General features: G+C 36.6%; 1 protein-coding gene across 1 annotated transcript in view; it reads left to right on the top strand.

The window, feature by feature from the left end:
* LOC140241920 (fibrocystin-L-like) overlaps positions 1 to 12,484 on the top strand; it is an 87,809-nt gene extending 75,325 nt beyond the window's left edge. The window contains exons 54-60 of the mRNA XM_072321666.1: positions 628 to 739; positions 1,672 to 1,858; positions 2,485 to 2,529; positions 6,538 to 6,680; positions 10,338 to 10,483; positions 11,544 to 11,679; positions 12,333 to 12,484. Coding sequence (XP_072177767.1) covers positions 628 to 739; positions 1,672 to 1,858; positions 2,485 to 2,529; positions 6,538 to 6,680; positions 10,338 to 10,483; positions 11,544 to 11,679; positions 12,333 to 12,484 — 921 coding nt within the window. The remainder of the gene's footprint in view (positions 1 to 627; positions 740 to 1,671; positions 1,859 to 2,484; positions 2,530 to 6,537; positions 6,681 to 10,337; positions 10,484 to 11,543; positions 11,680 to 12,332) is intronic.
* The last annotated feature ends 749 nt before the right edge of the window (positions 12,485 to 13,233 follow it).

Below are 13,233 nucleotides of genomic sequence, written 5' to 3'. Positions count from 1 at the left end.
AGTGCGAACTGAGAAAAGAGGCTCTAAAGTACAGGGTCTATTCAAGTGCTTAATCTTTACTAAGCCGTGCTACCTGTGCCATGAATGGGACAAAAACATGATGTTAACCACTGTAGCACCAACGATTAAGGGATCATCAGATTAAACTGAAGTTGAGCATGGTTTATTACCACATTCTGACCATGATAAATGTCAACTTTCAGAGCAGTAGCATCATCTTTTAAAAAGTTATTAGAGTTGAAAGTGAAGAGGATGCAAAGGATTTTTCAAAAAATGAAACGGGCCTCTAATGTATATAATATGATATCATATAATTAACAATTTGCTTGTATTCAAGATGATCTATTCATTTTAGACTTGAAATTTACATTTAATTGCCATCGTGAGAGTCATGGTTGTTTTTGCAAGTGTTATAAATTTGACTGTGATTGTGTTTTTTCTTGGTATAACCAAAGTCCAGGAATATAAGATTATATGCATTTGTGGAATGAAACATAATACAGGCAATATATTTAATGTGTAACATTGGAAAGATGATCATATTTTATTGCGTTGAAGCTTTCACACACATAAAATTTGTCACTGAGCTGTCCAATTTCCTTTTGACACGTAATGTGTCTTTCTCAGGCTCCCTCTGTTCCCTTCCCTCTGTGGGCCATTGTCATCGTCGTCCTCCTTGTCGTACTCTTCCTGGTGGTCGTAGTCATCGTCATCGTCTTCAAATGCTGCCTGAAGTCCAGTAGGTGTCCACAGCTGAGCTAGCCTTTTGTTTCCTTTCATCTAGATCCAGTGATATTATAATCTTTTTGACTTTATAAATCTCACCCTTGCCTGTGTGGTAGAAACTTTAAACTCTCTCTTGTTTGCTCCAAGCCAATTTCCTGTAGGTTCAGCCAAATTTGATCTTTGCTGATGAGATATTTATCAATAAAGGAACACATAGCAATCTGCAATGAATTGGACCAAAATAAATGAATGGTTATGCTTATTATCTATATGCTTGTTCCTTTATACCTACGGTCATTTTTGTATCACTGTTTAACCCTTTTGGCTATATTTATATATTGTCATTTCTTCTTTAACATGGAACATTTGAAATTTAATCACTGTATGCATGAGAAAACATCAGTATTTCAATATTCTAGAGATGCCAGAAAGTTATCCTAGTATTTCAGGTATAAAAGGTATGAAATACTTTGTGATGCTCCTGATTGGTTGTTTTAAACAGAGATTTTTAAGATAACCTATCTCCTTGTAACCAATTGTAGCACTAATGAAGTGATACATTTCTGAATGCTCCCTGTTGGATGGTATAGAAATGATGCACAGGACAGAGTGGATCAGTGAGAATTGGATGCGCGAGTTTAACTTAGGAACTGTTTAAACCCACTAGCTCAGCAAGTGGGTTTTAGACTGTTCCAAAGTTAAACGAGAGCATCCAATTCTCACTGATCCACAAAATTGGCCTGTTCATCATTTGTGTTATAAAATTGGCCCGTAAATTCATGAAATACAACCATTTTCCCCATCATGTGTCCGGTACACCTACAACACTATACAAGACTTGAGCCATGCGTTCAGATTTTGGATCAGTAAAAAATCAATGCATGACAATTGACCAATCAGATTGCAGAGTTTCTAAAGCCCATTTTATAATTTCTGGTTGGACAGAGGCAAAGGTGAAAGAGGCAGAGGTCATGCCCTTGCACCACGTGGATCGGGTGGAGGGAATGGAGAACACTTCTTTCAAGGTGGAAGTCACCAAGGAAGACGGGGGAAAGAATGCCAGGAGCTCGCCTACCGGTAGCAGGACCACTCTCCTCACTCCCAGCGACCCCTCCCTTCTCTTTGATGACAGGTGAGTGGCATGAGTGGAGATGGTTGTCATGGGAGGGTCTGATGATTGAGTGGGTGGAGACGGTTGCTAGGGGAGGGTCTGATGATTGAGTGGGTGGAGATGGTTGCTAGGGGAAGGCCTGATGATTCTTAGTGATGTGGGCAGAGAGATGCAGAGATGTTGTGGCGATGGAATGTTCTGCAAATATTGTGAGTTTTATTGTGTGTTTTATGTCATGAATTTCGAACTGAGATGAAAGATTGAAATATGATGAGAATGCTGGTTGTGCTGTAGATGTCCTTATACTTTTTGTGTGATTAAGAAATATAATGCTGAGTGGTGATTGAAATTTGATACATTTCAGGTGCAGCAAAGCAATATCTCACTAAGTATTCATAGAATAAAAGAAAATGACAACTCAGTGACAGTTGAAAAAAACAAAACAAACAAGTCTTCTGAATGATTTCACTTGAAATGATAAGATCAACAATTCATAGTAAACAGATTGACTGTGATATGAGTCTGTAATATACATATCATATGACTCAAAGGATGCCATGCACCGTATGCCTTCGATTCAACTCGTCGATGATGAAGACCTGGGGAGCATAATGCCTCACTTCTCAATAACATTTCTTTCCAAACAGGAAAAAGAAAGGTGCCCAGGGGAAGGCCCCAAAGAAACCTGACGGGTAAAATTTCCTTTAGATTAGCGCTCTGTGTATCGCTTTTCCATGTACGCGGCATCTCTCTGCCTCTACTGTATTGCAGGCATGTATGGTGTTTGTAGGGGATAGTGCCAGACTGCTGCAGAATAATATAAAGCTTTTTAATCAGGCCACAGATCATGCATTTTCATTTCACCCGATGTATCAGAATGCTCATTCTCATGAAGATATGCAATGTGTTAATGGTTAATATATCTGTACTGTTCTGCTGCAATGAAAAGTCATGATTTTATGTACCACATTTCCCAAAACTCATGTTTTGTTTTGTTTTTCCATGTTGTAAACGTACATAAGTCACAGTGGTCTAGCTGCCTACATATGCACATTACAGTTGTATATGAAGCACGCATTAACAATTCAATTCAATTCAACTTTCTTTTTCATTTCCATTAAATAAACAGGGAAAATTATATACAATGCATTAACAGAACATATTTGTAATGATTTAAAAAAAAAAAAACGTAAATTAACAAAATACATGTGATTATGAGTAACGACATAATTGCATGAGTTAAGGTACATGTATATACATATGCATAGTACAATGATGGGAATGGAAATTATAAACTTAGTAGGCCAGCTGAAAAAAAAAAAAAAATTACGGTAACATTGCAGATGATGCCAAGTCTAATAATCATGGATAGGGAAAACAGGGGGGGGGGGGGGAAGTTTTTCCTTGTTTTCCAAGTTTTCCTTGGTGAGGGTCTCCACTTCAAATCATGGTGGAAAACTTAATTTCAAATTTGAAAAAAAAATATCACTGGGTTGCTGGTGGTCTGGGCAAAGATTCTTGGCAGCTTTCACTTTAAGGTCATAAGTTTTCTAAAATCTTAATTTTTCATTGTCATTGTAAGATGACCTGTGGCTTATTTTGAGGATATTTTGACCAGCTGACCAGCTGACCACTGATTTGGTGTGAGGTGATTGACAGATTATGCACAGTCATCAATGATGTATCTTTGTGTGGAAGTCAAATTACCCAGCATTCAGTTGACTTCCTGTCGGATGTTTGTGTCGTTTGACTTGACCCATTGTTGTGTTCCTATGTTTGAAACTCAAGTTGATCCGAGTGTACTTGTCATTGTGGAAAATCATTGCGAGTTCTAAATTAATGCTGTAAATCATGAAGAGGTATGAGAATTGCATATCTCTATCAGCAATCATTTTATTCTTCCACGACCACACAATATTCGTCCACATGAAAAAACAAGAAAAAGATTGATATAGTCTTCTGTTCTTAGTTTTGAAATTTGTATTATTTTGCAAATTTTATTATAATGTACATTTTACAGTGCGATATGTCATGTTATATAGTGTATAACATAATATGTAAGTGTATCATGTGTATATATGTGCAAATACATGTATCTTGTTATATATTGTATAACATAATATGTAAGTATGGTATGTGTATTTTATATATATATGTGCAAATATATATATCTTATATGTATGGTGTTTACTCCTGTATAAATGCTCATTTACAAGCATTCATATTTTCTTTTCTAGTTGCTGTTCTATCAGAGTTAATATTCAAAGATCAATTACTCTGCATACATACAAAGTCTTTGCATCCCGTGTAGATGCCATTTTGTTCCATATTTCTCCTGATCCATGCTTCTTTGAGGTTCAAATTTCAGCAAATCCCCTTACCGGTCAATCACAGTATGCCACATGTCATTGCTAAATAGCATCTTCAGATAACGTCCCTTGTCAAAGCATTCTTTGTGTATCTGATTGAGATATGCTGTAAAAGTGGAAATTTTCGCACGATTATTATTATTATTATTGTTTTGTTTTGTTTTTTTGCGTTCAGCCAGGTGAACTGAATTTGGCACATTTTTTATTTCACAGACAAGTACAACAATTGAGCATGTACTCCAAACAGCTCACTGCTGCCATGACAGTTAATGATTAATGATTTGACAGCACATACTATGGTAAAAGGTAACTGGTCTGCATTACACCACACAAGACTAGCAAACATGGAGAAAACTACAAAGAAGACAAAAAGCAAAGCAATAACCAAGAAACTGGCATGTTTTATTTTTGTGCTAGTTTCATGTCACAAGAAATGTGTGAAATTTCCATACTGTGAAAATTTCCATTTTCTACAGGTTTATGTTTGTTTGGTGACCAAAAATTGTGATTATGTGCCATCAATGTGCTATAATGTTTTCTCTTTTCCTGCTGTACCCAATCAAGAAGTCTTTGTGTCAGTGGCAGGTGGTATATTGGAGCTTTTGAAGCAGTTTTGTAGCTTTGTTTTATATACTGTGTAGATGTAATCATAGTTGTGAACTGAGAGGTCGTTACATAACGTTTCCATTTGGAGCCTAAATTCTAACTATGCACTTCTGAGCCACATGTTAAAAAGGGCTTTATAAAACAACTGGAAGCACTCAGGAGTGTGCAGACTTCTACCAAGACCCAAGTCTCTACTGTGTACATCCTTAAAAAATAAAAATGGATCTGGATCTAGATTCCAATCCAGATCACCACCAAAATCACATTGCCTGTTCCCTTTTTAATAGACACAATTGATGGGCATTTTGAGTATTTTGTAAAAATCCTGTCCTAACTTTTAAATGAGACAAAAGTAAAAAGAGGAAAAACACTAACACAATGAAGCTACCTTAATATGGGCAATTATATAGACAGAGTTACTGATACAGTAACTACTGTAAAACAGAATATATTCGCGGCATGAAAATTTCGCGAATTGGAGCCGACGGCCTTTCTCGCAGCATGAAATTTTCGCGACTTGCCACTGGCATCCAATGCATATTGTGTAGGCAAGAACTTTTGCGTGCATTTTATTTTCGCGAATGTTGCTGCTCGTGAAATTCGCGAAATTAAAATGCACGCGAACATACAGTATAGCAGCTCCATGGTTACCACTGATCAGCTGTAAACATTGAAGTCATTATCAACAATTGATTGTGATTGCAGTAAAATACAGTGTGTTAAACTCGTTTGTGAGATAAACACCTGCGTCTTAGCCTAAGTGTATTTTTGTGTGTGCTATATGTGCATCTTGGTTCATGCAGTAAGTAGAAATATAGTGAAGTGATAACAATTACAGCATTGTCATGTTTAGTCAATGGCATCATTCATGTTAATAACATTCAGGTTTCTCTTGACTCTGTGGAACCAGGTAGTAGGGTCAACTAGAAGCGCTTCTGCAGAAGATCTTTGGGCTCTTCTTATTCAATAAACTTTATTCTTAGAGCTATCTAACAACTTCGATGTAGATGTAGAAACATCATCTGGAGCTTTCACTCAATTATTTAATCATGTTCACTGAGGAATTTCATACTTGCAAAATTGCCTCTTTTTAGCAGTGCCTTGGCCAGGGAAGTTAACATTGTCACTGCTCTCACAGGCTCTTTATACCATTGAATTTCGACCAGTAACATTCATAATCTATGATCAATATTTGCTCTGTATATTTTATCAAATTATTCACTTTTTAAAAGGTGCAGATTCATGCAGAATCACAAGCTCTTGCCCATGTGATGTTTTATTCAAGTGATTGAAAGTATGATTGATGACTGTTACTATAACCATGTCCAAATTCTGATCATTTTTTTTTGGGGGGGGGGCATAACAAGTAAATGATATATCAACATGTTAGTTACAATGGCAATCACCTTTATTTACATTTCATCCAATGATGCAGTTTCTGCTTTACATTTAGAACTTTTTTGAATGTTTTATCATAAAGCAGTCTCTGATTGGCAATGGTCTGAGTCTGACAAAACTTCACAGTGGAGTTGTTTATATTGAAAATGTAACTGCTCAGAGCTCAACTGGAAGATATGTCCATAAACACCTGATGATATTGCTGTTAGAAATTTTATACACTAAAATCTGAATTCCAGAATGTTGAAAAAATGGTAATTAAACCTGTCCATCACGAATGGTTCATTTTTATCATTGATTTTTCTTCTTCCCAAATCCATGTTGCAGAATAATGAACAAGAGCTTGCAGTTGGTCAGGGATGACGACCGGGCGTCTACAAGGAGCACCTACTCCAACAGCCCCAGACGCACCCCGGAGGTGGAGGTCACCGCCTTGCCACCAGGCTTCACAGAGGGCCAGATTGAAAAAGGTACAGGAGAACCTTGTTATGAGGAATACCTTAAAAAAAAAAAAAAAAATCACCTTGTTACATCAGGGCCCACTTTCATAAAACTTGTTATCAGTGACAACTGCCGTTATTTCTATGACAAATTTGCTCAGCAGCCAATCAGATGCAAGGATTTTAGTAGCTTGTAACCACTATCACAACTTGTCACTGATAACAAGTTTCGTGATACGGGGCCCTGGTTTCTCACTATATCATGGCACAAAAACATAAAACATATATACAGTGGACTCCTATTATAACATTGTCCTCGAGACTGGCAGTTTTCTTTTGTCATATTGAAATTTCATTATAAGCGAACAAATAAACAATAAAAAAGCATAGAGCTGATAATGTTGCGGCCAGAATTTTTATTTCGTTGTAACAGGAATTTTGTTATAACCGTGTTCATTTTAACGGGAGTGCACTGTATAGAGTTGGAACCTGTGAAATCTCTTTGTCATATGAGTGTCTTGTTTAAACTGACCTTTAAATAGCGAGGTTTCATTGTATTATCTCTGCCATTACCACTGTCAATTTTACTCCAGGGGCCCGTTGCATAAAAGTTACTATTATGGTAACTTTGCCATCCAATGGTAACTACCATGGCAACAATACTCAACAGCCAATCAAAATCAAGAATTCCATGGAAGTTACCATTGGATGGTAAAGTTACCATAATAGTAACTTTTATGCAATGGGCCCCAGAGATGTCAGCAGTACTTTAAAGGGATTGTGTAGTTTTGGTTGAGACCTAACTTCAGGTTTCTAATGTTTTCGGGTGATATGAGAAGCTTCTTTTGAATTATGGAAGAGCATGTAATTCCAAGAGGAATTCAACATTTATTTGAAGAGAATTGGCTTTGAAATGGCCGAGATACCCGAAACAGAACAATCTTGATAAAAGGCAGGACCCACCTGTTATTATGATCGCTTTGTTTTACTTTGTTTTTGGATGTCTCAGCCATTCCAAAACCGATTTTTCATCAAATAAACATTGAATGAGTCTTACATTGTAGAATGGTATGCTCTGTACTATTTCACAAGTGGTTTCTTGATATTTTGCCAAAAGTTTAAAGCCCAATCCTCATCTCCACCAATACTTTACGATCGCTGTGAAGTATCGATTCCTAGAAATTTGATTATCATTAGCTCAAAGCTTCCATGTTCTGAAATGGTCAGATCCACACATTAGCCTATACTTTTTATGCCCAGGATGTTTGTTGATTTACATTGAAAAGGAATGTATGCTCCTTTTATCAAGACATTTATACCCTTCTAATTTAGCTCCTTTTATCGTCATGCTTCCTAACTGTAAAATTTTACTGTGGCATCAGATAAGCATGACATCTATAGACAGAAACGTGGAAGGATACATATCACTGGAGTATAGCTTTCTATGCCTTCTCTCATCAAATTTGATTCCAAATGTACATTGATTAAAGGTCCTGTTTACCTTTGGGTGCAGTAATTTTAAAATTGTTCAAGATATCACATCTGATGCATATGTGTAGGTCTGTTGTATCACAAAACAATGTACCATATAGAATTTTTGCAATAAAGCCTAACATATAAGGAGATATCAGTATTTTTTCATTAAACCGTAACTGTAGACAGTTTAGTCTGGAAACATTTTTATTATATCTATTGTTTACATTTTGTGTATACAATACTTATCATCGATTATACAGATTCACATTTTTACAGTGGTTGTTTTTATCCCCAACTCACATTTTAGAACTATTTTAAAGCACTAATGCTGGGTTTATGTTTCTTCTGCAGATGGTAAATTATGACTTTAATGAGCTTCAGCCTCTGTGTCAAATAGTAATCATCTCAGTTTGTGATATTCATTTTGAGTTATCACATTACATGCAGAGAATGGGGGCTCTTACTTCAATGTTAAAGAGAAAGTTTAACTATTAGATAACTATGTCTACCAATCAGGGAAAGTTAAGTTTTATTAAAGTAAGGTATGTCACTTTTCCATAGTTTCATGTCTCCAAGACTTAGCAGGAATTTGAAAATCACAGGTTTATTGCTTGATCAATTATTTGGCAAAATAAGATGAATGTCAATTTGTGGGCATTAAGTGAGATGCGAAGCAAGTTAGTCACCATGATGGTGTTAACTATTTCTGTTATTCCAAAGTGTGCGTATTGATTACATGCATATTATGTTTACATACCATATTTCCCCCCCCCCCAAAAAAAAAAAAAAATATATATATATATATATATATGTGACCCGCTACAACAAAAGGATCCGAAAGTCGGGTGAGGACAATTTTCTGAAAATGGCATGACATTATTCCCTTACTCTTCTACTTTAATTTCATATATGACACAACTCATAAAGGTACTCTGTTGCGGAAATACAACGTATCAATTATTTTATAAGCACATGTCTAGTGGTTGTTTAATCAGAGTTTCGAAAAAAAACGCCTTCAAAGTTTTCCTTCCAACGCAATCATGATCAAGGGCAGGCGAGACAGCTTTCACTGCTTGACAATAGAAGGTATGCTCCTAGTGACCTCCGCGATGTTCATTCAAGCTTAGCGCCAGCGGTCTACACACAACCAATCAGTAATCAGGTTACCACGCACTGACAAATAAGATCACTCCCTCGTTGCTAGGGGAGGAGTCTAGCTGCGGCGCTATATCCAAATCTTCGGACACGTTTCTGTTATGTTGAAAGACGGAAAAATCATGGCACAGAAAAACCCTGATTTCTTGCCTTTCCTTTGATCATTTACCTTTGAAATTTCGGCAGATGATTGACAAAACATAAGACTACAAATTTATGCCAAAAACAGAAATCCGATTGTCTTCACCAATTTTGATGATGTGACTTCAAAGTCGATTTTCTCGGCTCAGCCGTCAGCGACTTTAGGATCCTTTTGTTGTAGTGGGTCATATATATATATATATATATATATATATATATATATATATATATATATATATATATATATATATATATATATATATATATATATATATACATATATATATATATATATATATATATATATATATATATATATATATATATATATATATATATATACACATATATATATATATATATATATATATAAACATACAACGGGACCCTCCGCAACAATAACTTTAAAAATAGTGAATCGATCCAAATACAATTTCAGGGTATGAAACTATAACTTATTACTCACATCTTGCAGAAAACCCCATCCAATTTGCTTCAGTTGTCAAGGAGAAATGAGGACCTTTGTAAAGCATGTCAGGAATCCCTTCCGTCCAAATTCTGTCCATTGTGTTCACACATTAATATGCAGTTCCAAGAGCATCTAAATGCTAAACTTGGAAGAAACAAACCCATGACATGCTTTACAACGATCCACATTTCTCTGTGACCCCTTTGCAACCAAATTGAATGGGAGTTTTCTGCAAAATATACTAAGGTAAGATGTTGCATTTTCAGACTGTGAAATAGCATTCAGACAGTTGAAGCATATTGAAAGTTATCAATGCGGAAATCCAATCATAACATACTGTATATTCATTGTCACAGCACTTGGTGTAAACTCAAATGAGAGGTAAGAGATTGTCTGCTTGATATTATGAATGCTGATGACACTATGCCGTTGTGGTTTGTGTTCAGATGTCGAGGACCGCACCTCCATGCCGATCAACATCAAGAATCCCGATGGAACTTTCCAGAAGCTCGGAGACGTTGAGGCCAATCTGGTGGGCACTCTTAGTGACCTGCGGGTGGACATCAAGAAGTCCCATGCTCTCCCACCAAAGGTAACATACTCCTAGCTTTCCGCTGCCAGTCTTGTATTCTCATGTAAATTTTACAATTCACAGTAACTCCATGACATCCTTTACGCTGTGTTTGAGGTAATGGTGTGAGAATTTTTGCCTCCGCCTCCGCCAAGGGAGGAGGCTGTTTTCATTGGCATTTGTTTGTTGGTTGGTTGGTTGGTTTGTCCGTGTGCACAATAACTAAAAAAGTTGTTAACGGCTTTGGATGAAACTTACAGGAAAGTTTGAGAGTGACACAAGGAATAGATGATTAAAGGGTGTGTACAGTCCTGGTCGAGGTGAGGATTTAGCTTTTAACGTTTTGCGAGATATTCAGAAACCACTCTATGAGATGTCAAAGAGCATGCAATTCTAAAGGGTATCAAAAGTTTATTTGATGAAAATCGGTTTTGAAATGGCTGAGATATCCAAAAACAAGGTGAAACAAAGAGATCCTAATAAAGTTGTGGCCTGTCGCCTTTTATTATTATCACTTTTTTGATATCTCAGCCAATTCAAAACCAATTTTCATCAAATACATGTTGAATCCTTCTTAGAATTACATGCTCTTTCAAATTTCATAAGAGGTTTCTCATTATCTCACTTAGAAATGTTCAAAACATGAATCCCTTACCTCAACCAGTACTGTGCATTCCCTTTAAAATTTGGTAGTGAGCCAGGAATTTTCATGGATTTTATGTAGGATTTTTGTGTGTGTGTTTTTTGGCTTGTAGGGTCAATGAACTTGAGAGTTCAAGCTACGCATTTTTGACGTTTGCATACACGCACTAAAGTGCATGCTCTAATTTTTGCTAGGGTGAGGTGTGCCACTTCTATAATGGGAAATCGGGTGATTTTCAGCATGCATACATATGGGTGGAAATCACCGATCTCTATGGAAGAACAAGATCAGTTGTGGAAATGACCTGCTTGGCAGAGTTCTGCACTCTCAGAGTGTTTCTCAAGTTACATTGTATTTTCAATTTGAAACATCTCAATGAAAAATCTTTATATTTGTCTATTTGACATCTTCTCTCTCTCTCTCTCTCTCTCTCCATAGCTCCAAGAGAAAGCTTTTGTGTTCCTGAGGGCTGAAAATCTTGAAGACTACCAGACACCGGAAGAGAAACGGGTCTCTGTGTCCGAGGGTTATGGATCCACCCGCATCATCCTTGTGCGCTGGCACTCTGAGCAAGGTGAGATGTGTTGCCATAGCAACATAAAGAAATTAGATGAAGTACCCTAAAACCATAACAATGGCGGCATAAAACTTTTGCAAATTGATGATCATGAAAAAATCATGAGTAATTTACATGTGCTAGTAATACAGGGATTTGAAAATTTTTGTTTTTATAGTATAGGTTTGGTTACGTTTATAATTCATTTGCACAGTAGTTGCGTGAAAATAAAAGTATTTTCTTTTTTTGAAACATCAATGCCTAGATTCACCTGTGTGACAGGATGCCTCATGTAGATGAGTGAAAAACAAGTGCCATGTCTTACATTCAAATAACGTCAGATCCCTACAGGATGTTATTTCCATATAGATATCTGATAAAAAGAAAATTACAAGATTGATGCATGAATGCCTTCGATTTTCCTGTCATCAAAAACAGTATGTTCCTTCATTCAAATTACATGATTTTTTTTTTGGTGATATTTTCTCTCACTCCTTTCTTATTCTATCTTCTTAATAACCTCCCTGCATATGCTTGACCATCTCTTTGTCTGTCTGTCTTTCTGTTCTTCTTTGATTTTTCTCTATTCTTTATCTATTCTAATCTCTCTACTCCCATTCCCCTATTTCCTCTCTGCTTTCCTGATGTAACACCTCCTTCATACCTCACAGATGCCAGTGAGCTGTGTGTGTGTGGTCTGGTTGGTCAGTTCCACTGCTCACTGTGCCAGAAGCAAGCCTACTGCAGCCCCCAGTGTCAGTCCACAGACTGGCCGCGCCACACTGGTCCCTGCTCCATCTGGAGCTCCGAGATGAAAGTCTGAACTCACCCTTGGACCAATTCACACTCGTCCCAGACCATCGAAATACAAATATGCTCAAAGATAATTTTCATACTGGTTCCCATTCTGTGAAGAGGCGAGAGTATCAAACAATCTGAAACTAGTCTGTGATCATTTCATACTGGTTTGTACTAGATATGGAGCTCAGAATAAAGTATTTTTTATGAGTAACAAAGAGCCATTTCATACTGGTTTCTACTTCATGAATAGTCATGGATAGTAAAATCATTTTATGATCATCTCAGACTGGTTCCTGCTGCATGTGCTCAAAGTAAAAGTCTTAATGAGAAAGGATTATTTCCTGCTAGTTTTACTCTAAGGCCCAAATTCACGAAGGTGGTTTAAATTTAGGACATGGCCTAAAATACGGTAAGTATGAAATACACTGGAGTACCTTTGACTTGCACATCTACGCAGAAGAAATGTGCATAACCGTAGTCTAAATTTAAACCACCTTAATTCATGTATTCGGGCCTAAGAGTATAAAAGCTAAAGATAACCACAATACTATCACAGCACACTGGTTCTGACTCCATACAATTGTGGCAGTATGAAGCCTGAAGTTACTTCAAGAGGTGTGAATCTATTTGTGCTGTTCTGACAGAAGAAAGTAATTTATCGCTACACTTAACTGACCTGTACTGATACCATCACATATCTGTAACAAGTATTTCCATTCCTTTGTTATGCAGTACGAGACACATTAGAAACATTTTGGTAAATTTCATTAG

The sequence above is a fragment of the Diadema setosum genome, chromosome 18 (assembly GCF_964275005.1).
Source record: "Diadema setosum chromosome 18, eeDiaSeto1, whole genome shotgun sequence".
Taxonomy (NCBI): domain Eukaryota; kingdom Metazoa; phylum Echinodermata; class Echinoidea; order Diadematoida; family Diadematidae; genus Diadema; species Diadema setosum.
Note: the sequence above shows the minus strand (reverse complement) of the source record. Positions and strands in the feature narration are given on the sequence as shown.